The following is a 22562-nucleotide window of genomic DNA, read 5'->3' as shown; positions in this document are numbered from 1 at the left end:
TCTTTTATTTGTTTTTTTTTTTTCACGAGAACAGACTGTTCGGGATAAGCCTTCCAACGCTCCTCCGGTTCCGAGTTGGCTGCATGGCGGTATAAGCGTTTCTTTTTGTGTATACTTCGTATAATTGTTCAGGTGAACCAGGCATTACGGTGACAAGGGGCAATTTTTAACACCGGCACCCATGCAGTTTGGCACTGAAGTAATTTGTCTCTAAGCAATATTCACTTATCGTTTACTGACCGATTCTCAAAACCATCGCGATAAAAAGGCATGAAATCGACCGACATTGAGGTCAGGTATTCCACGTCCGCCCATCAGTAATCATATATTTGTTTCTTTGCATGACCACATTTCTCGACTTCGAGAGAAAAAGTAACATGAACGGCAAAATGGTCACTTATTTTGTCAGTTATCGATGCTGTAGAATGTTTAGGGTGGGTGATAAAAACAGGTCCAACAGAGCGTTTTCACGGCTTGGGAACGTGACAAGTTGTTTTAGACAAAAAATTTGGGCTATATGAAGCATTTTCATGAACTTTTATTTGTGGACTCGCTGAGCACAATGTTTTTAGTCCAGTTGATGCCTGCATAATTGAAATCGCCAGCTAGAATTAAAAGAGCGTTTGGGAACAGCGACTGAACTTTAGCTACAGTATGATAAAGAATATCACCGAAGTCCGAACTACAGTTAGGTGGCCTGTAGGAGACACTAGTTAAGATTTTTTGAAAGCCCAGTCCGATATTCACCCATAACATTTCCAGCTCTGAATCAACCTCAACTAAGGAAGAGCGAACAGAATTGGTCACAGCAATCATAACACCGCCCCCCTTAGCTCCAATACGGTCTTTTCTATAAATTGTAAATGTGTTTGAAAAAGAAAGTTCCGAGACCAGGACACTTGGATTAAGCCACGTTTCTGTTCATAAGATGACATGAGCGTCACATGCGTCAACCAGCGTCAAGTCTGCCTGTTTTGGAATAAGAGTGCGGAAATTTGCAAGAAGAAAAGATAACGGGCCTAGTTTGCTAACCGAGTGTGTTCTGAAAGGAATGACTCTGATCATCCTTGAGACAGCGCTGGTTTTGTTTAAGTTGCACAGCACTGTCCTCGGTCGCGCTGCCGTTAAGTTCGACCCTGTTGTGAGAAAAGCTGTACTTGCTTTTCTTTGCTATAAACATCGACCTGAATGGCACTCAGCCTTCCAATCTTGGTTGATCACCGACCACGTGTGGTAGTTTCGCTTTCGATGCTGACCCTGTCTTGTGCCCACTAGGCTTCCGCATGGAGTTGAGCCTACGCATGGAGCATGGAGCCTACGCACACGCACGCACAGATTGACCTTGTAGCCCCCGGCAGCTAATGTCAATTTGTATTCTGTGTTTTCTGTTGTTTTTTTTTCGTTCGGAAGGAGGGGGTGTCGTCACGTTCTACCGAATGGGGTGGGAGACGCTTTCTCGTTCCTACGCTGTGCGGTTTCTGGCATCGTCGACGAGTTGGTGTCGCATCCATGAACGCTCCAACAGAGTCGTACGGCTACGGTTGTCTCAAACACAGTGCCCATCCCCTAATACTTATCTGCACCGTTAAGTCGTCTTCGTTCGTAACAAGTGAACGTTCGTTATAGAGGTGGGCTCAGCTGTAACATGATGACCTGAATCCGCATAGTATTTTTATCTCGTTTTTTATCCGCCCTATCTGCCTTGATACCCTTTGTTGCCAGTGCTGACATGCTTATGTATAAATGTCGATTTCTTGAATAAACCTCAGTTGCTAGTTTGTGCCCGTCCCGTCTTCTTTCTTGTGATTGTCTCATATGCGCATCCCATCTTTTTAATGTAATTGTATGATCAAATGTGTTAGGGGAATGCCCCAAGGGAGAGCATACGTAGTTTGTAAAAATTGGAGGAGACAAGCTCCGCTGTAAGGGTGTGACGCGATTGCTTTAGTGGGGTAACGCCCGTATAAGTGGAATTGATCATTCTCGACTTCACATTCATAGGTCCCCGGGAGTCCTGATACCACTCCTGGCTCAGTGGTGCAGAGGTTAAGCGATGGCATGTGTTTCCAGCGGTTGGCCTTGTGAGACCCAGGATGGTATTCCGAAGTGACAAATGATTAATTTATCTGCACCTGCCACGGCGGGCAGTTTGCTCACAATCCGGTGGGCACGTCGTGAGTACGCAGCTACGTGACGTGATCTCGGTGGCGCACCTGCCTGCTAGGTTGCTGTGTGGGGACCCCCTGCCACCACTTGACTTTCCCTGGCAACGGCGACAGCGTATTTTCTGCCCAACCAGGTTTCCAACGTTGTCGCGTTGAAGAAGACTAATTACTCGATGGCATCCATGAAAGCGCAGCCATACAGCCTGCGGAGATCCACGCTGCCCCTCGCTCCCTTGAGGCATCTTTCACTCTTATCCCTGCCGACCCCGTAAGAGCGGCTGTGGAGGAGGCGGGGAAGAGGCGCCCGCGTCTCCACGTCATCACGTGGGCAGCCCTCCTTTCCCTCCTCGACGCGGCGGGCAGCCGATGAAAATAGTTGAGAGCAAGACGCCCGACGGCGGACACAGCACCTCGGCGGCCCAGGTGACCCGAACTGTTTTCCTGTGCCTGTTTCCCGTCTCTGCTGCCTGCCGCAGCAGACTGCGCGCTACCGAGGGAGGTGGTCCAAATTTCGAGAGTTCCTCGATAAGCGGTTTGCCTGCAGGCTATTACTCGGTGATGTCATTCTTCGCGGCCGCAACTGTGGTCGAGCTAACGGAGCTAGCCCTGAGTGCAAGGTCCAAGCCGCGCTAGAAACCCGACAAGCTACAAAGAGAAAGCTGCACACCTTTCACTGAAACTCCCTCCCGGACCAGGGAAAAAAAATTAACCACGAATATTTTGTGAAAGCTTACCTTTGTAGCCATATAAATGCGCTGCGGTGGATGCCAGTGAGTAATCAGTCATAGTATTTGTATAAAGCTAGTCGCTGGGTGAGTTGATATTTCATGCTTATTTTCATACAGCGCGAGACGGCTACGAAAGAAACCGTTTTGAAAAAAAAACCTCCGTTGTAAGATTGCTCTTTAAAGAGGCAAGCAAGGCAATCACTTAGCAGTGAGATTAGAAGTGGCCGCGTTGCCTTGGATTTCTCAGTATCTCGTAAGCTAAACCTCAGGGGGAAACAGCGAGTCGTTACGAAAAGGATCTAGGTAATTTGAGCATTTCACGTGAAACTAACACTCTGGTAGCGCCAGATAAAATCGAATAAGCTAGACCACTTTCCAAATTTCATGTCCCTTGGGCACATTGCCGAAGAATCTAGTGATGTTTTCGCAGATTTGAAACGCATTTTGGGGCCTCACCGAACAATTAAAAAAATTCTATTTACTCACAGATGTGTGAGTCGCCGATGTTCAGCCCCACTTTCGAATGGAGCTTATCGGTGTTCAAGCAAGCATCATATTACGAGAGAAGTTTGAGGTCGTTTGTGTTCGTTGTTTCAAGTTTGTGTCGATCAGAAAATTTTCCCAACTCTGCGGCTCCAAGCGACAACAGTCACTGGCAGGTTCGGGATCACGTACTTGTGCCAGCGCCTGTTCTCTTTACTGAAAGCGAGCAAGTCTTATCTGCACTCACCACCTCAGACTTCTGACGACCACCTCAGAGCCGCCCTGTGAATCATCTCCGCACAAAACTTGACGCCGCACTGTTAACTCTCAAGCCGGGAGCAGGGTTAGAACTGGAGGCTAATTCCTATGATAAGAAAATGAAACCTCTTCCTTATCAGGCCAATTATCTCCCTTGTTTATTTTCTTGAACACATTGCCGGATGCAAATCCTCACGCACAGAAAGATCAGAGTTTTCAGTGAACCCCACCTCTCTTTTTGTCCCAACTTTCTCAATGCGGCCCGCATCGCAGTTTTAATCTGAGACCCCTGTTCAACGTATTCGAGAATGTCTAGAACACTGCCAAAAGCTTTAAACGCAGCAAAGAACACTTCAATGATGTTTTTAATTATTCCACTTGTACATATGTATCACAAATTGACCAGAGAAGTCTATTTTAACTATTCCTATATTTTATCTTGCCCGCGAGGCAAACCAGTTCTCTTAATGAATGCACAATGCTCATTGTTCAGTAATGCATGCAAAAACGCTAAAGCACAGCCTTTATGGTTCGGAGGTACTTTTCTTTAACTCTTAAAATTTGTCCTTTTATTGGTTCAGATAATATTGAAATTGTTCCAGCAGAAAAAGCATCGAAGTGTATTTCAGCGAGCATTTATCCTGAAAGGAACGTGTGGAAACTATTCTAAACAAACTCTGGAAGGTTTGGTTTATTGGGGTTTAACGTCCCATAGCGACTCAGGCTATGAGAGACGCCGTAGTGGATGGCTCCGGAAATTTCGACCACCTGGGGTTCTTTAACGTGCTCTGACATAGCACAGAACACGTGCCTCTAGAATTTCGCCTCCAACGAAATTCGGCTGCCGCGGCCGGGATCGAACCCGCGCCTTTCGTATCAGCAGCCGAGCGCCGTAACCACTGAGCCACTGTGGCGGGGCAAACTCTGGAAGGTCGTCGTTGTCTTATTCAGATAGCGCTGTCTTTTATCGCAAGGTGTAAAATTAAGTTTTGAGCACTCACTGCGCATTTTCGCATTAGTTACTCACCATTTGTCAGAGGACTGCTATTCTTGCAAACCTTAACAAACTGCACAATCTGCGAACAATAAAGCCCTCAGAAAAACTTTTTCCAGCGGCGCCACAAGAGGAAATTTTTCAAACTTTACGTAAGATTGTACAGCCATGGACTAAATTTTGCGAGATGCCGGCGCGCCGTTTTCCAGCTACCTCTGCGCCACTAGGCGGCGCAGTGGCCGCGTCGAGGCTGCACTCGACGATGACCAGGAGCATGCGCGTCCTATATTCTTCCGCTTGCCTCTCTGATAGCTCGTTCCTCGGGAGCACCTGCTCTTTCTGAGCTTGGCCGCGGGCGGTCACTTTTCGCTGCTCACGCTCGTCACCAGCCATATGGCCGCCATACTTGGCGCGCGTCCCGCCGAGTGTGATGACAGTGCGCATTCACGGCGGCCGTCGCATTTGTGGCGGGTTTTTTAGGAGAGAAATGAAGTGCTGTCTACTTTTTTCTTTTCTCTAATCATTCGACAATTCCTACACATTCTACAAATAGATGCCGCGGCGTTTATCAAGCGTGATTGCTGTTGACGGCGGCTTCTCCGAAAGTGGCTTCTGTGATGGACACCTGGATTGCTTTTTTGTTTTATGTCCACATTTTTCTTTTGTGGCAACAAATTTCCTGCCTAAGAATACTTTCGTTTCTTTACAATTTCACGATAGTCACGAAGTGGTTGCGTTGCACGCTAAAGCTCGCCGTTGATTGGCATGGACAGAATCTGGTTGGTTGGTTGGTTTATGGGGTTTAACGTCCCAAAGCGACTAAGGCTATGAGAGACGCCGTAGTGGAGGGCTCCGGAAATTTCGACCACCTGGGGTTCTTTAACGTGCACTGACATCGCACAGTACACGGGCCTCTAGAATTTCTCCTCCAAAGAAATTCTAGCCGCCGCGGCCGGGATCGAACCCGCTTCTTTCGGGTCAGCAGCCGAGCACCATAACCGCTGAGCCACCGCGGCGGCGGTGCATGGACAGAATCTCTTCGTCAAGAAAGGTTTTTGATACAGCAGACTGTTTGCAAAAACCCGGCCTCGTTCGCAGGCAAGACATTACACATGATTAGCAAAGAAAAAAAAGAGAGCGCTTTATTTCTCTCCTTAAAGAAACAGGGCACAAATGCGACGCGAACCGTGGAAGTGCATGTCATCGCAGTCACCGGGCGCGCGCGTAAGTACGGAGGCCATATGGCGGCTGACGAGCGCAAGTTGGGAAAAGAGCGGCCGCCGGCGGCCAAGCTCGGAAAAAGCAGTTACTTATGCGAAACCAGCTATCAAGCAGGCAAGCGGGCGAATATAGGACGCGCATGCGCCTAGTCATCGTCGAGTGCAGCCTCGACGCGGCCACTGCGCCGCCTAGTGATGCAGAGACAGCTTGAAAACGCCGCTCCAGCATCCCGCAAAATTTTGTCCATGACTACTTATATAACTAAACAAGCAAACGAAAATGATGCCCCATATGATAACAGCTGATAATCCGGTAACGTTTTTAGAAAACTGCTCAGAGTGAAGCGCACGACCTTGAATTACAAGACGCCCTCACGTGATTTTTTTTATAAACTTAGACATTAACCAGTTATAGATATCAGATGTTCCCGTAACACGCACCGCTTTTTGAATATTTGAGATAATGCACAGACTGCTAGGTGCATCTTGTTTCGAGTTGGTATTCGCAAGGGTGTGCGAGCTGTGAATTAATCTGAAGTCTCATTCTTACCATTGCTGCATGAATGTTATTTTTTATTTGCCGGTCTTTTTTACTTTTCTTCCTCCGTTGTTGCTGTCAGATGTTATAGGGCGATACGCTTTCTTCTGCACTGCAAACTCAAATAAGCCCAAATAGGAGTATAAATAGCTTGTGTCCGCTTTTAAACTCCTTATTGAAAATTGCGCAATCGACTTTAAGTAGTAAAAATGAGGAAATCCTCCTTTTTTACCGCTGTCGCGAAACGGAGGAGTAAAATAAAGTATTCACATGATTTTACTACTTTTCCAAGCAGGAGTATATCGGCTTCAATACTCCTTCAGACCCTTTATGCACTCCTTAGTGTCTGCCCGCCGCCTAGTGGCAGCTGCCGGTTCGCTGCACTTGCAGGTGACGACGCCTGCTCGCTCGTCGCTGCCTGCTCGCTTCTGCTTTTTCTGCTTCAAGCCCGTTTGTCATGTTACAAGACACCGGATCGTCGCAGCCTTGCGCAGCAGTGTGCTCTGCACAGACAGTTCCTGTGAAGTCTCCAGTGTGTTCGAAGAACGCTTGGTGTTGCATCGCCTACGACGGCAGTCCGCGAGAGGCTTAGCCAGCCTAGCTCAGTCGAACCAACATGGCGGTGTGTGACGCGTCGACCTGCCCGCAGCCGCCAGCTTGCCGCCCGCTCCTTTTCGCGCGCTTGTCGGCACATAAGAGACTGGACATCATCGACCTTAGCAGCAAGATGCTGCAATCAACGTCTCACTCAAGCCAGCAATATGTGCAGAAGCAGCGGCTGGTCGTTCATTGTCTACGCAGCATACAAGTGTTGGCTGCTGCCTTTTCGCCGCACCGACATGGCGGTGTGTGTGTGACGCATCAGTTTTCTCGACACCGACGGCCCCTCGTTCTTTCGCTGTATTACAGCAAGAATACAAAAGACCGGATTATCATCGTCGTGTATAGCGGTAAGCATTATTAAACTCTCCTTTGATGCCACATACGCCCATGCACTTAACGCCGCTCCCTTTTCAGTGTGCGAAGGCTTGCTGTGAACCCCGGGTGCACGGAGACGAAAGGCTTCATCGTCGTCCGGAGGAGCCAGCTCACACAGAGGTCATTAAGTAAGCATCTAGAAATTTGTTGCATGCGGCTGAAAAAGAGAGTGGCACTGCAGTCGTGGCTGTTTACGTTAATACGTACGACTGGAAGTAGGGTCAATTCTTCTAGGGACCAAATTTTCTCCATGCGTTCACGCCCCATGAATATGGAAAAGCTGTACAGGCAATGAGCAGGTGAAAATGCACAGCCTTGGGGTCCGGAAATTTTTGTCACGTTATTACGAACAGTGCTGAGAACAAAACATTGCCTGCCCTAATGTGTTGCTTCCTTTCCTGTGTTTTAAGAGGGCCTTGTTATGCAAAGAATGCAAGCGATTTTTTTCTTTTCAGTCATAGCACAGGACATGGCGAAGCCTTAGCGCTCAAGCAGATTGCCTAAATTGTTACATTTTCCGAGTTGGTGTCGTCTTACCGTAGCAGCGATTGTCGGCAGCGGACATGAGGTGGCAACCATACTGAGCGTTGCCTTTCTGGATCGTTAGGCGTCTAGTTCCAAAATTTGGTACCTTGTAAGCTCTTCGCATTTGAAAAATGTGAAAAGAAGTTTCCTCTTCGCGTGCAGTTTCCGAACACATTCCATTATGTGAAACTCGTGGAGGCAAGCGTTCCGGTTCGGACTGCTGATCCCGGGAAGGTAGCGAAAGAAAAAAAATAAAGCATACGCTAGAATACAAGATCCCCTGCTCGAGCTGGACATAGTACATTGGCGAAAACAAGCACTTCCCCGAAAAACTGAAGCAGCACAAAGCGGATGTCAAACAAATGAATAAGGAACGAAGCGCGGGTTGACAAGACTGACTTCAAGGGAACTCTTGTGCTGGACGCTGAGCCGCACCCGCGCAGGACGCTCTTACTTGAGTCACGGCGCATTCAACAGACGCAAGGAAATGTTATAATCTCCCTAGAAACCCTATCCCCCTCTTGCATCAACTGTCTACGAGCAGTGACCCGGCGGATGACTAATCGAAGGCTTAAAAAACGCGTTGTGACTCGCTCGCAGTCACACCTGGTAAAAACCAAGAAGGTTCCGTCGTGTTTTTTTTTTCGCTTTTTTTTTGGTTGGCGTTCTTTCCTACTTAAATTCCTTTCCCAGCCAGGTAGACCTGTGTAGAATGTTTTCTTTTGAATCCTGGCAACGAATGTGAGGGCAAAGCATAACAGAAGACAGGTGGCGGCGGAAGGGTGGGTCTGGTGGTAGCTTTCTATTCCTAACAGTGCCTGCTACGTTAGTCACCCTTGCCCTGCCTTTGACCTGTACCACGCTTTGCGCTTTGTATCAAGCGGCCGTGCCTGTACACAGAATGACGACGCCCTCAAAATGCACGGCTGCGGGTTCTCCCATCAAGGAAATAGCGCTTTGCATACACGCAGTGGAAGCTCACATGCAGTCTTTTGTTTGCACTTTCTGATTTCAATAATTGGTCCTGATATGGTGCCTGGAACGTGTGGGGAACCTTCTGACAAGTGAAAAAGAAAATTATATCGCAATGCTTCTTGCAGTGCCGGAACGCACACAAAGGCAGCGCGAATGCGCAAGTGCCTCAGTAAGACCATTTTATTTTTTTAGTTTTATTCTTTACGGGAAAAATGTTCACCATCGACGCTGCTTCCCATTCGCCGTATTGCCTTAACGTTTACGAAAGCGGCTCTCTGGAATTTTTGATTCCCTGAAAAACGCGTTTTGCCGCTGTCATGCGACAGGGTGTAGATATGTATTATAGCTAGTTGATTACCTACTATGTTCTACTAGCTAATCTTTTGTCACGAGAAGCGTTTAAACTTCAACAACACCTACTGTATTGAAAAGTGCACTCTGAACTGCTTTGGGAACTTGACTTCTACACTTGAAGCACATCATACTTCAAGCTTAGAGTTGTAATTCCTCTGATGCACTTTTTTTTCTAATCTTTCTTTCAGAAGGAGCCTCCTTTGACGTCGTGCCTTTTAACCAGCGATAGCATGACATGCCCGTATGTTGACAGCAAAGCATTTCAAGGTTCCCTCCTTGCTTTCAAGTGTGGCATCTCTATTTTTATTCCTTGGGATATTTCAACTCTGCACCCAAAGACAGCGCGGGTTAAGGCACTCTTCTTCTTTTTTACAGGGGCCAAGACATTGGTTCTCTGTAACCATCGAAAGCAAGCTGCCGAACACTTGGTTCAAATGTTTTGTACACAATAAAATATTGTTTGAAACAAATCACTGCAATTTCATCGACGCATTTATCCTGGGAAGGCTTTAAAATGAGCCTTCCATAGGAATACTTCATTTCAAATGGGCTTCCTCATCAAGTGAAATAATAAACTCGTCTGGGCATCATGAATGTTGCCTTATAGTAAGGGCAATTGCTAAAAAAATTTCCTGTCAAAACTACTTAACAGGAACAGGCACGTACTCCTGAAATGTACTATAAAAGTAGCTGCAAAGGAGTATATAATACTTCTGTTAATTGCCATGCTAACTCCTTTGTGACCGCAAATTTACTCCTAAATAAACTCCCGTCTAGAGAGCGGTAACACTTCACTCCTTCCAGCACTCCGAAAGTACCCCTTCAAACAGAGGAGTAGACGATATACTTCTATTCTGAGGAGTATCAAAACCCCTTTTCGGGAGTGCGCTACGCGATGAGCCATTTACTCCTTTTTGGGAGTTTTTCGGTTTGCAGTGTGCTCTTGAAGAAAATACATATATTATGCAAAAAAAGGCCACGTTTGGACGCCTTTCTCTAGGAATTTTAGCCGTGATTCTGGCAACTCTGTGATGTTAAGTAAAGTACGTCTTATTTTATTTTAATCACTTCGCTATTAGTATTTTCAAAACTTTTTGCCTCCGCGCTTTCCGGCGGCGATGCCTCACGTTCACCGGGATGGAAAATATTAAGACGAAAGCCTTTAATGCCTCATAATGTCGTGACCAAGGAATGTTAGCAAATGTGTCCGCGTTTCAGCGTCTACCTAAAAGAGAACTGTGTCGAGGCTTGGAATCGAACCAGGCCCTTTAGCATTAAAAGTGGAGACGTTACCACTCCGCCACGAAGGCTCAGGGTTTGAGCATGAATAAAGGCGCATCTAGTGAATGCATGGGTTTCATAAATAAAATAAAAGAAATAAAGAATGAAAGTAAGAAAAGAAACAAAAATAAAAATATAAAATATAAATAAAATAAAATAAAAAAGAAAAGGAACAAAGCTAAATATAAAAAATATGAAAAAAAAACATTGCGCCAGGAAACGCTTTCGCCTTGCAGCACATTAGAGAGCCAAAGTGCCCCATGTATTTTTTTCGACCGGAGGGTTGTCAGTCCCTTTAACGATTTCGCGTCAAAATCAGGGAGCGTTCGGTTGTTACTGTGACTGGAAACGGCGCAGAGTAGGAGGATAAAAGTACAACCAGCGGCCTTGAATTGTGGAGGATCGTGTGAGGAGAGGTACAAGCGGCCCTGTTTGGCTCGCTCTGAGCCGGGCACACGTGGGCCTTCCACGAGGGGAAAGATAGTTACCAGCACTTACCTTGAGGAAGTTGCGATAAGACCACTGGCCAGTGGCAGAGGAGAGGTTCCCGCTTGAGACGACGACGTGTGTGAACACGATGAAGTCGCAGAGCTCCTGCTTGATGGGCATCATAGCGATGTTGTAGCCGCTGCGGCCGAATGTGCAGACTAGGTAACCGTAGCCGGTAGACGGTGTTCTTGTGGCTGTGTGGCAGGCGGACAGGAATTAGTGTCGCGTGTTCATAACAGTATGGTCTTGCATCCTCGAGCTCTTCAATGAACATGGGCAATATAAGAACAAAACGACACCCGGCACTAAAGCACAAACTGCGAACATTCTTGCGAACATGGATATTCGCGGCAAAAATAAATAATTCGGACTACACGCAGACTCGGCAGTATTTTTCGTGTCGTGCTGAAAACCATGAGAATATCGGGCGGTTTTATCTCGACGTACCGTTGTTGTTCGCCTTTACTTTTGGAAACAACAATTATCCTCGGTGAAAAGCGTTGCTGACGTAGAAATTACACATATCCCGGCTTTTTTCGTATGCTGTTTCCGATTCCATACATTAAGCTTCCCACTGCTGTCTACGGCTACGCACCCGCGGCTGGTCATTTTGGTGTCTCCCGTACGTACGACCGCGTGCGCCGGTGTTTCTTCTGGCCCGGTCTGTGCCGCTCCGTCCAACGCTACATGGCCGCATGCGACCTCTGTCAGCGCCGAAAGGCGCCCCCCGTTCTGCCTTCTGGACACCTGCGGCCGATTCCCATCCCGACCGACCGGTTTTCTCGTGTTGGGTTTGATTTACTTGGGCCCTTCCCGGAGTCCTCCTCAGGCAACAAGTGGATTGCCGTCGCCACCAATTATGCCACACGGTACGAGATAACTAGCGCCATTCCAAGCAGCTGCGCCACTGACGTCGCTGACATCCTTCTTCACGACGTCATATTACACTATGGCGCTCCCCGTCAACTCCTTACCGACCGTGGCCGCTGCTTCCCTCCCGAGTTGACGAAATCCTTCGTTCGTGCTCCGTTTGTCACAAGTTCACCACGGCTTATCACCCTCAGACGAACGGCCTTACGGAGTGTATGAACCGCACGCTGAGAGACATGCTCGCCATGTATGTATCTGACGACCACCGGGACTGGGACATCAGCTTGCCTTTTGTTCGCGTATAACTCTTCGCGCCATGATACCGTTGGTTACTCTGCTTTCTACCTTCTCTTTGGGCGAGACCCCTTACTGCCCTTCGACACTTTGCTGCCCACAGCTGGCCCTGTCACTACCTATACGCGTGATGCTAGCGCCTGAGCAGACGCCGCCCGCCAGGTAGCTCGTCACAAGCTCTCCGCCTCCCAATAGGCTCAAAAACACCGCTACGATGGTCTGCACCGTGATGTGCGCTACCCTGCCGGATCTCTCGTCTTGCTGTGGCTCTTATCCCGTCGTGTGGAATTATGTGAAAAACTTCTGCCGCGCTACGCAGGTCCTCATCGTGTATTACGGGCAGTGACAGACGTAACCTATGAGATCACGCCGCTCCATCCAAAGTCCCCGTCCGCTCCACTGACATCCGAAGTAGTTCATGAGGCTCCCCTAAAGCCCTATCACCCACCCTCGATATCGCACGTCTAACACGCACCGGGACGTTGCCTTCAGCCGAGGGGGATAGTGTTACCAGTGAACTACTTACGGTATCAGTGGACTCGACTCGTGCATGAATTGTGAACGAATCGTGAACGACGAAGGGGCGGTGCGCTGGACGACGATGACGCTGACAGTGCGAAGCTGGGTCCTTGGAGCCTCTGAGCTCAGTGCTGGCCATCGCAGCGCAGCCGTCTATACACATCCCGTAACATCCAAGTAACAATATGAACATTAAACAGTAGTTGGCCCATACTGCTCTCCTGCGGAACTCTTCTAATACTATGTTTTGAAGTGATATTGACATGAGTCGATTTTTACAGACCGCTGCCGGCAATTCTGATATGATTAACATTATCATTGTGATTAAGATATGAGTTGTAGTTTAAGTAATGTACAATGATGAATACAGTCAAAAGCTTTAGAGAAATTCAGTTATTAAAGTATGTTTATCTCAGATTAAATTACGTTTATCTAACAAGTTTGAAATTCGATTATGGGTGAGCTTTTCTAACCCCATAGAGAATATTGACAGAACAGAGATAGGCCGTTATTACTTACGTCGTTCGGATAACCCTTATTAACAGTACATTTGGAAATTTAAGTTAGACAAAAAAAGTTGAAAAACTGATAGAACCTCAGACTCGATTATTGGATTAAGAAAGGCGCAAGGTTGGTTACGGAGAGGCATGAAGTCGACGAACTCCTTAAGTACTCCGCAGTGACAATATTGAAGAAAATGACCATGAAAAGAGTTTGAAAGTGCGTGGCAGCATATTTCTGTGCCATTTAAGAACAGTTACGAGATACACTGTGGTGACTTGGCAGGTTTCAAAGCGGCATTATTTTTTTTTTCACAGTGATCACTTTTATTGAAAGAACTCTCAAATTGAGAGTAAAAATAAAGAGATCTGCTTGAATGTCATGTGTAGCCTATTTCGATATGTTTTATACTTCTTCGAAAAATTCGCATCTGCAATTTCGAGGAAACTATTGCAAAGCCTATTCTTGTACATAATGCTGCTATGCATTTTGGGCATAATCCAGGGTTTGCGGATTTTTTACCTAAGCTAAAAGTATCTAATACAGAATATTTTTGATAAATCTTGCTGATTTTATTTGTAAACATGTTATTGCACTGTCTATTTTTAGTAGCCATTCAAAGGCACATTGCTGCAATTCGCTTCTAAAACTGGCCAGAGGTGCCCTGTCCAGAGCTGACACATAACACGCTGTCGTCGTTCACGGGCTTCCCTGTTTCGTTTGTCTATAATGTGGATCATTGGGAGGTGGCCGCCGAGATGAGATAGCAATATTAAAGTCACCTCCTGAAACCACATATAGTAACCATTGGTAAAAATAAATTGCAGGAAATGCGCGTGAGTTGAAAAGAAGTTGAAGAAAAGAAGAGAAAAGAAAGAAGATGTTTGTTCATGCGTACTGACAGAATTTCAAAATCATCACAGATAAGACAAAACGAATCCAGCTGTTCCGAACTGATCATTTTGGCAGCAGCGGCAGCGACGGAAGGACGTGTGGTAATCTGTTGAATTTCTCCAACTTTTGCAGTGTCCAAAGACCGCCGTTGTCGTTCGTCAAGCTCGTCTGCTGCAAACAACTGCTGCAAATCAAGCCGAAGCGCGACGCATACGCAAGCCTTATGATAGCTTGGTACAGTTGTACTTGGATTCACCGTCCCCATGCCCGACACCTTCTGACTGAACTTTCCTCTGGTGGTGTGCCCAGCGTCTCGCATCAACACGGAAATATCCAAAATGGTCAACCGCAATGACGAGAGGAGCTAGCGGCAGAAAATTTAGTACCGACTCTGACATTCTAGTAGCTCTCGCCAACATCAGTGCAAAGATCGAGGCCTTGGGCCGAGTGTTTTAAAAGGTTGATGGAATTGAATCCTCTATTAATCTGATGTCTTCAAAGTATGATAAAGTCATTGAGGCGCTGAAACGGCAACACGAGGATATAAAGAAATTGAATAAGCGGGTTGACATGCTCGAGGAAAAAGACCACAGTGAAGAGGTGGCAAAGCTACGCGAGGATTTAAATGAGCTAGAGTGGAGAAATAGGCGCCTCAACCTCGAAATTCATGGACTTCACGAGAAAGATGACGACAACCTGCTCAATACTATCAATGAACTTTCCCAGCAGATGAAGGTATCTGAGCTTACCGCGGAATCAATCGGGGCACTGCACCGGCTGCCCGCCAAACAAGGTAACGCACCTGGAATAATCGTTCGTTTCCTCCGACAGAAAGACCGAGACACAGAGTAAGGCAGTGAAAGACAGAAAAAGATTCTGTGTTCATCACAGAAAACCTGACAAAGGGGAACAGAGAACTGTTGTTCAAGACGAAACAATGGGCAAAAGTTTGTTTGCCTGGCATCACAACGGCAAGATTTTGCTTCGCAAAACAGAAGGTCTTTCCGCACAGGTCATGCGGAGCGTACACGATCTCTCAGAGCTTGAGTAGTACTTTTCCTCCATTTGTAAAGATTGTTTAGAGGATCCTTTATGCGTTATGTTTGAGCAATGTTTTAAACCAAATGACTTGTGTTCGCTTATGAAAGGAAGACCTGTATCAACCCTTACCTTCTTGCACCTGAATATGCAATCAGTCCGAAATAAGAGAGATGAATTTTGTGCATTTCTAGAACCATTTGAGTTACATTTCACAGTCACCGTGATGACTGAAACGTGGTACAGTGACGCCAGTGATGCTATGCATCACAATGGTTACAACCCATTAGTTTTGAATCATCGATGTAAGCGCGCCTGTGGTGTTTGTCTATATCTTAAATGTGGAAATGGCTATGAAATTATGAGTGACTTATCACTGTTTACCGATCATTATGAAGCTATTTGCATAAAGAGTGGTGATTTTGTGTTCTTTGTCATGTATAGGCCACCCGAAGGCCACCTAGACAAGTTCTTTGGTTATTTAGACTTGGTGCTTTCCTCTGTAAATCAGTGTAACTACACAATGGTTCTTGGTAGTGACCATAACATCGACATTCTCTCTTGCACCGCGAACCAAAAGTTTTAATGATCCTTGCGTCGCGTTCATTTTACAATGTTGCAGAATCCCCTAAACGCATTAGTGCACATAGTGCAACGGCAATTGACTTATTATTAATATTCTTGATAATAATATACTTAGTGGTGCTGTAACAGCAGCAATTAGTGATCATTTACCTATATTTCTCGTTGCCGATTCGAAACCTATAGCCGCAAAAGATTGCATGCAATGTTTTAGCATTCAGGATGTTACACAAAATACACTTCAGCTGTTTCGAAACGAAATAGCTATCACACACTGGCATGACTTGCTACGTTACACTTCGCCCAATGACAAATATGACCATTTTATTTCACTGTTTTGTTCAATGCACAAAAACCGTTTCCATATAAAGTAGTAAAGAAACCGAAACGTGCACGAAAGCCCTGGATGACAACTAAATTACTAAAAATGATAAAGGTTAAAACAAGGGTGTATCACAATTTTCTTGAGAGTCGTGACCCTGAAGTTCTAAAAGATTTCAGAAAATATCGGGGCTTGTTAAATACGCGTTTGAAGCATGCAAAACGCGACTATTATGCACATCTCTCTGACGAAATTACGGATTCTAAACAAGCATGGAAGAAACTGATTTCAATTCTACCTTCCAGGCATAGACAAGAACCTTGGAATTAAAAATAGATAGCCAACAGTACGAGAGAAAAGCTCTTGTAGAAAATTCAATGATTATTTTCTGTCATTAGTCGAGAGTCCTTACAACACCGACGCCCAGGGGTATCTATCTGCCCCATTAGTACATTCCGTTTCTTTGAATTCTACTGACTAGTTTGAAGTCTCCAATTTATTCCATGCTTTGAAGAGAAGCAAATGAGAGGATATAGATCGAATGAAAATGCAGCCGGTTAGCTTTGTGACTGACCTTATAACCCCATACCTAACCCATATTTACAACCTAGTTTTGTATACCGGTGTACTTCCAGAGCAACTGCTAAAGTGACAGTAGTGTACAAAAGTTAAGAAAAAGATAGATAACTTAGGAAATTATAGGCCAATATCAATATTACCAATAATTTCAAAATCACTGGAGAAAATCAACTTTATAAGACTCACTGGTTTGTTTGATGCTAACTCTGCTAATGTATCATCGCAATATGGCTTCCGGACAGGTAGATCTACTGAGAGAGCTCTACTTCATCAAAAAGAATTAATTTTAGATAATATTGAAAGGAGGCAAATAACACTAGGACTCTTGTGGATTTTTCGAAGGCATTTGATAGAATCAATCATTATGTCTTACTAGGGAAACTCTCCTTCTACGGTGTTCGTGGTATTTCTTTTAATTTGGTTAAAAGCTAGCTGACAAATCGACATCAATCAATATGTATTGGAAATGAAATGTCCTCACTACAAAAAAATAAGCATGGCGTACCTGAAGGGAGTATTCTCGGCCCACTGATTTCAATGCTTACATCAATGACCTTGTATCTGGAGATAACGCCATAAATTATGTTATATACGCCGTCGACCCCAGTACATTTTTCACACGAAATGCAAATCACCTTGTCAAATTCGCCAACCTATTCTTGGACAAACTATATAAATGGTCAACCACTAATAATCTAGAAAAAAACTAATCCAAATCAGAAGCTAAACAGAAGCTCATTCAAGCTAAACAAATAAATCTTCGCATTAATCCACTGAAGTTCAAGAATACGGAAATAGAATTTTCTTCATCAGCAAAATCACTGCATTTCGTTTTTCATGAAAATATGGTATGGGATTTTCACGCCGAAAACATACATACTAAACTCTGCAAAGCATTAGGTATTGAGAAAAGTACAGCATTTTTACGTGTTCCCCAAAAACTTGTTCCCCAAAAACGTGTTCCCAAATAACACGCTTTTTGCACCTCATCTATTATATTGTCATCTGGTTTGGGGTAATGGCACCAAGAAATCAGTGAATAGGGTGATTACTTTACGAAAAAATGCACTTCGAGCAATTTAAAACCCAATGCCCACACTTCCGATGTATTCCGTAAATACAAGATTACTAAACTTTCTACGATTTGTGAGCGCCAGTTGCTGACACCCTTGAAACCGGAAATTCATAAAAATATAGCCGTTGCAGACTTGCAGATTAACATGTCATCTCGCTCCACCCGCCACTATGAACATTGACACGTTTCTCGACAATGTACAAACTACGGTCTCCAGATGCTTCGAAACAGGTTGCCAAGTACACTGAGCAAATATAAGCTAACGGAAGAGCACCCGCGGGTTCCAGCAAAGAAAATATTATTCGACATTGTCAACTAACACATACTGTACAATTTTATTCCATTTTTGACTATTGTACTGGTTCACTGTTTTTGCACTTATCTTGTTTTGTATATTTTTCCCGATATGAAATGATTGTTTCTTGTTATTCTTCCCATCATATATATCTACTGTACTTCCGAACAGTGGTGCTTGCTGCCCTGTTGTCCGGAGAGACGGGACCAGTCAAGCTGCCATTGACGCAGCTTGTATCCCGTCACCCTTGCCACACCTCGTACGTGCCCTGTACTTGTGGGAAATAGCCTGAAACGGAACTGAAACTGAACACCCGGCTTTACCATCAACATACGACCACCGCCACAACGAATTCATCGATTTAAGAAAAAAGGAATGATAACAGGAAAAGGTGCAGTTATTCTGACTGTATTTGCACCAAGTTTCTGTCAACATGAAAATATCAAAACAAAGAGAAAAAGTAGTGATAAAAGTGTCGATTTCTGCTCCCTCGTTGCAGAAAGAAAGGATGTTTAAATTAGCAAAATTCGACCACCTGGGGTTCTTCAAGGTGCACTGACATCGCACACTAAAAAGGGCCTCTGAATTTCGTCTCCATCGAAATTCGACCGCCGCGGAGGGATCGCACCCTCGACTTTCGGGTCAGCTGCCGAGCTCCGTAACCACTGGTCCAATGCGGTGGTCCGAAGACAACTTTCAGACATATGACAAACATAACTATGTAGGAAGGTCAGGCACACTGCGCACTATAGTTACTGCATCATCGTCCGCCTTCGGCATCAAAATTTTCTCATTTCTGTGCTACACAAATTGCTGCGCATGTCGCTTTGGCCCACTCTTTGTCAGTTGTAGCAATTCGTGGCGGTGGTTTGTAGAGTTTCCTAAAACTAAAATACTGCTGTTGTTCAATTTACGCCTCTTCGCCAACCACTGGTTCCTTACGGCTTGCCTAGCATATCATACGATAATACCGGGAATCTTAAGAGGTTAAGACGGCAGTCGTTGATAATAGCGTCATTGTCTCAGGCATCAAGCCAAGAAACGCCCATCTAATCGGCCACAGAGTTCACTTCGCATATTTCCACCTTCGCCTGCAGACATCTCATTTCAATGAAATTAAAGGTTTAGCCTCGGCTTTCGCGACTCAAGGTCTTTAATTTCACATCGAAGTTTCTCATTTTCTACTTCTCTACTCAGTACTTTTCTTTTCGAGAGCCTCCAGTCTCTTCCACATATATTTTGCATTCTTTTCTTGTGTGGCGATTCGTTTCAGCATTTCCACGTACTTTTCTGAAATAAGCTGCGCAGATCTATCTAAGTCCGGCGACATCTATTCCATACATCGTCCACCCAAGTGAGGGACGATCCGTTCTGTCCTTCACTTTATCTTGCCGGTCGTCAGCCTGAAGCCGCGCGGTTAATTCAGAGCTGCTCGATGATTTGAGCCGGCGTGTCGATTTGGAAGATTAGTTCTAAGTCTCGTACAAACATTTTCAACATAGGTAGTAGCGCTCCGGAGTACTGAAAACTGCGAAAAGATGAATTGCGATTTCGAGTGGTTCCTTGGTGCCGCCGCTGCCGCCATGTGAGGGACGATCCGCTCTGTCCTTCATTTTATCTTGCGTGTCGTCAGCCTGCAGCGACACGGGTGATTCAGAGCTGCTCGATGATTTAAGGCGGTGTGTCGATTATCCAGATTGGTTCCAAGTCCCGTTCAGACATGTTCAACGAAGGCAGTAGCGCTCCGTTAGACTGAAAACTGCGGAAAACTGAATTTAGATTTCGAATTGTTCCTGAGTTCCGCCGCTGCCGCATAGTGAGGGACGATCCGCTCTGTCCTTCATTTTATCTTGCGTGTCGTCAGCCTGCAGCGACACAGGTGATTCAGAGCTGCTCGATGATTTAAGGCGGTGTGTCGATTTTCCAGAGATTGGTTCCAAGTCCCGTTCAGACGTGTTCAACGAAGGCAGAAGTTCTCCGTTACATTGAAAACTGCGGAAAGCTGAATTGCAATTTCTAATTGTTCCTAGGTTCCGCCGCTGCCGCATAGTGAGGGACGATCCGCTCTGTCCTTCATTTTATCTTGCGTCTCGTCAGCCTGCAGCGACACAGGTATTCAGATCTGCTCGATGATTTAAGGCGGTGTGTCGATTTTCCAGAGATTGGTTCCAAGTCCCGTTCAGACATGTTCAACGAAGGCAGTAGCGCTCCGTTAGACTGAAAACTGCGGAAAACAGAATTTAGATTTCGAATTGTTCCTGAGTTCCGCCGCTGCCGCATAGTGAGGGACGAACCCTCTCTGTCCTTCATTTTATCTTGCTTGTCGTCAGCCTGCAGCGACACGGGTGATTCAGAGCTGCTCGATGATTTAAGGCGGTGTGTCGATTTTCGAGAGATTGGTTCCAAGTCCCGTTCAGACATGTTCAACGAAGGCAGTAGCGCTCCGTTAGACTGAAAACTGCGGAAAACAGAATTTAGATTTCGAATTGTTCCTGAGTTCCGCCGCTGCCGCATAGTGAGGGACGAACCCTCTCTGTCCTTCATTTTATCTTGCTTGTCGTCAGCCTGCAGCGACACGGGTGATTCAGAGCTGCTCGATGATTTAAGGCGGTGTGTCGATTTTCGAGAGATTGGTTCCAAGTCCCGTTCAGACATGTTCAACGAAGGCAGTAGCGCTCCGTTAGACTGAAAACTGCGGAAAACAGAATTTAGATTTCGAATTGTTCCTGAGTTCCGCCGCTGCCGCATAGTGAGGGACGATCCTCTCTGTCCTTCATTTTATCTTGCGTGTCGTCAGCCTGCAGCGACACGGGTGATTCAGAGCTGCTCGATGATTTAAGGCGGTGTGTCGATTTTCGAGAGATTGGTTCCAAGTCCCGTTCAGACATGTTCAACGAAGGCAGTAGCGCTCCGTTAGACTGAAAACTGCGGAAAACAGAATTTAGATTTCGAATTGTTCCTGAGTTCCGCCGCTGCCGCATAGTGAGGGACGAACCCTCTCTGTCCTTCATTTTATCTTGCTTGTCGTCAGCCTGCAGCGACACGGGTGATTCAGAGCTGCTCGATGATTTAAGGCGGTGTGTCGATTTTCGAGAGATTGGTTCCAAGTCCCGTTCAGACATGTTCAACGAAGGCAGTAGCGCTCCGTTAGACTGCAAACTGCGGAAAACAGAATTTAGATTTCGAATTGTTCCTGAGTTCCGCCGCTGCCGCATAGTGAGGGACGATCCTCTCTGTCCTTCATTTTATCTTGCGTGTCGTCAGCCTGCAGCGACACGGGTGATTCAGAGCTGCTCGATGATTTAAGGCGGTGTGTCGATTTTCGAGAGATTGGTTCCAAGTCCCGTTCAGACATGTTCAACGAAGGCAGTAGCGCTCCGTTAGACTGAAAACTGCGGAAAACAGAATTTAGATTTCGAATTGTTCCTGAGTTCCGCCGCTGCCGCATAGTGAGGGACGAACCCTCTCTGTCCTTCATTTTATCTTGCTTGTCGTCAGCCTGCAGCGACACGGGTGATTCAGAGCTGCTCGATGATTTAAGGCGGTGTGTCGATTTTCGAGAGATTGGTTCCAAGTCCCGTTCAGACATGTTCAACGAAGGCAGTAGCGCTCCGTTAGACTGAAAACTGCGGAAAACAGAATTTAGATTTCGAATTGTTCCTGAGTTCCGCCGCTGCCGCATAGTGAGGGACGATCCTCTCTGTCCTTCATTTTATCTTGCGTGTCGTCAGCCTGCAGCGACACGGGTGATTCAGAGCTGCTCGATGATTTAAGGCGGTGTGTCGATTTTCGAGAGATTGGTTCCAAGTCCCGTTCAGACATGTTCAACGAAGGCAGTAGCGCTCCGTTAGACTGAAAACTGCGGAAAACAGAATTTAGATTTCGAATTGTTCCTGAGTTCCGCCGCTGCCGCATAGTGAGGGACGAACCCTCTCTGTCCTTCATTTTATCTTGCTTGTCGTCAGCCTGCAGCGACACGGGTGATTCAGAGCTGCTCGATGATTTAAGGCGGTGTGTCGATTTTCGAGAGATTGGTTCCAAGTCCCGTTCAGACATGTTCAACGAAGGCAGTAGCGCTCCGTTAGACTGAAAACTGCGGAAAACAGAATTTAGATTTCGAATTGTTCCTGAGTTCCGCCGCTGCCGCATAGTGAGGGACGATCCTCTCTGTCCTTCATTTTATCTTGCGTGTCGTCAGCCTGCAGCGACACGGGTGATTCAGAGCTGCTCGATGATTTAAGGCGGTGTGTCGATTTTCGAGAGATTGGTTCCAAGTCCCGTTCAGACATGTTCAACGAAGGCAGTAGCGCTCCGTTAGACTGAAAACTGCGGAAAACAGAATTTAGATTTCGAATTGTTCCTGAGTTCCGCCGCTGCCGCATAGTGAGGGACGATCCTCTCTGTCCTTCATTTTATCTTGCGTGTCGTCAGCCTGCAGCGACACGGGTGATTCAGAGCTGCTCGATGATTTAAGGCGGTGTGTCGATTTTCGAGAGATTGGTTCCAAGTCCCGTTCAGACATGTTCAACGAAGGCAGTAGCGCTCCGTTAGACTGAAAACTGCGGAAAACAGAATTTAGATTTCGAATTGTTCCTGAGTTCCGCC

At 46.0% G+C, this 22562-nt stretch overlaps 1 protein-coding gene and 1 long non-coding RNA gene across 2 annotated transcripts in view; one reads left to right on the top strand and one right to left on the bottom strand.

The window, feature by feature from the left end:
- The window catches only part of LOC149325835 (uncharacterized), an 80368-nt gene extending 67558 nt beyond the window's left edge, over positions 1 to 12810 (bottom strand). The window contains exons 1-2 of the mRNA XM_089564397.1: positions 12765 to 12810; positions 10998 to 11182 (exon numbers count right to left, since the gene is read on the bottom strand). Of these exons, the coding sequence (XP_089420523.1) occupies positions 10998 to 11182; positions 12765 to 12810 (231 nt within the window). The remainder of the gene's footprint in view (positions 1 to 10997; positions 11183 to 12764) is intronic.
- On the top strand, positions 7221 to 9577 carry LOC149325836 (uncharacterized). The gene is made up of 3 exons (XR_016286319.1): positions 7221 to 7336; positions 7404 to 7492; positions 9407 to 9577. It is a non-coding gene; the product is annotated as an uncharacterized LOC149325836 (long non-coding RNA).
- Positions 12811 to 22562: the final 9752 nt, after the last annotated feature.

The sequence above is a fragment of the Amblyomma mixtum genome, chromosome 10 (genome assembly GCF_055824585.1).
Source record: "Amblyomma mixtum isolate Tamu chromosome 10, ASM5582458v1, whole genome shotgun sequence".
Taxonomy (NCBI): Eukaryota; Metazoa; Arthropoda; class Arachnida; order Ixodida; family Ixodidae; genus Amblyomma; species Amblyomma mixtum.
The sequence above is the reverse complement of the archived record's forward strand: the minus strand, read 5'-3'. Positions and strand labels throughout refer to the sequence as shown.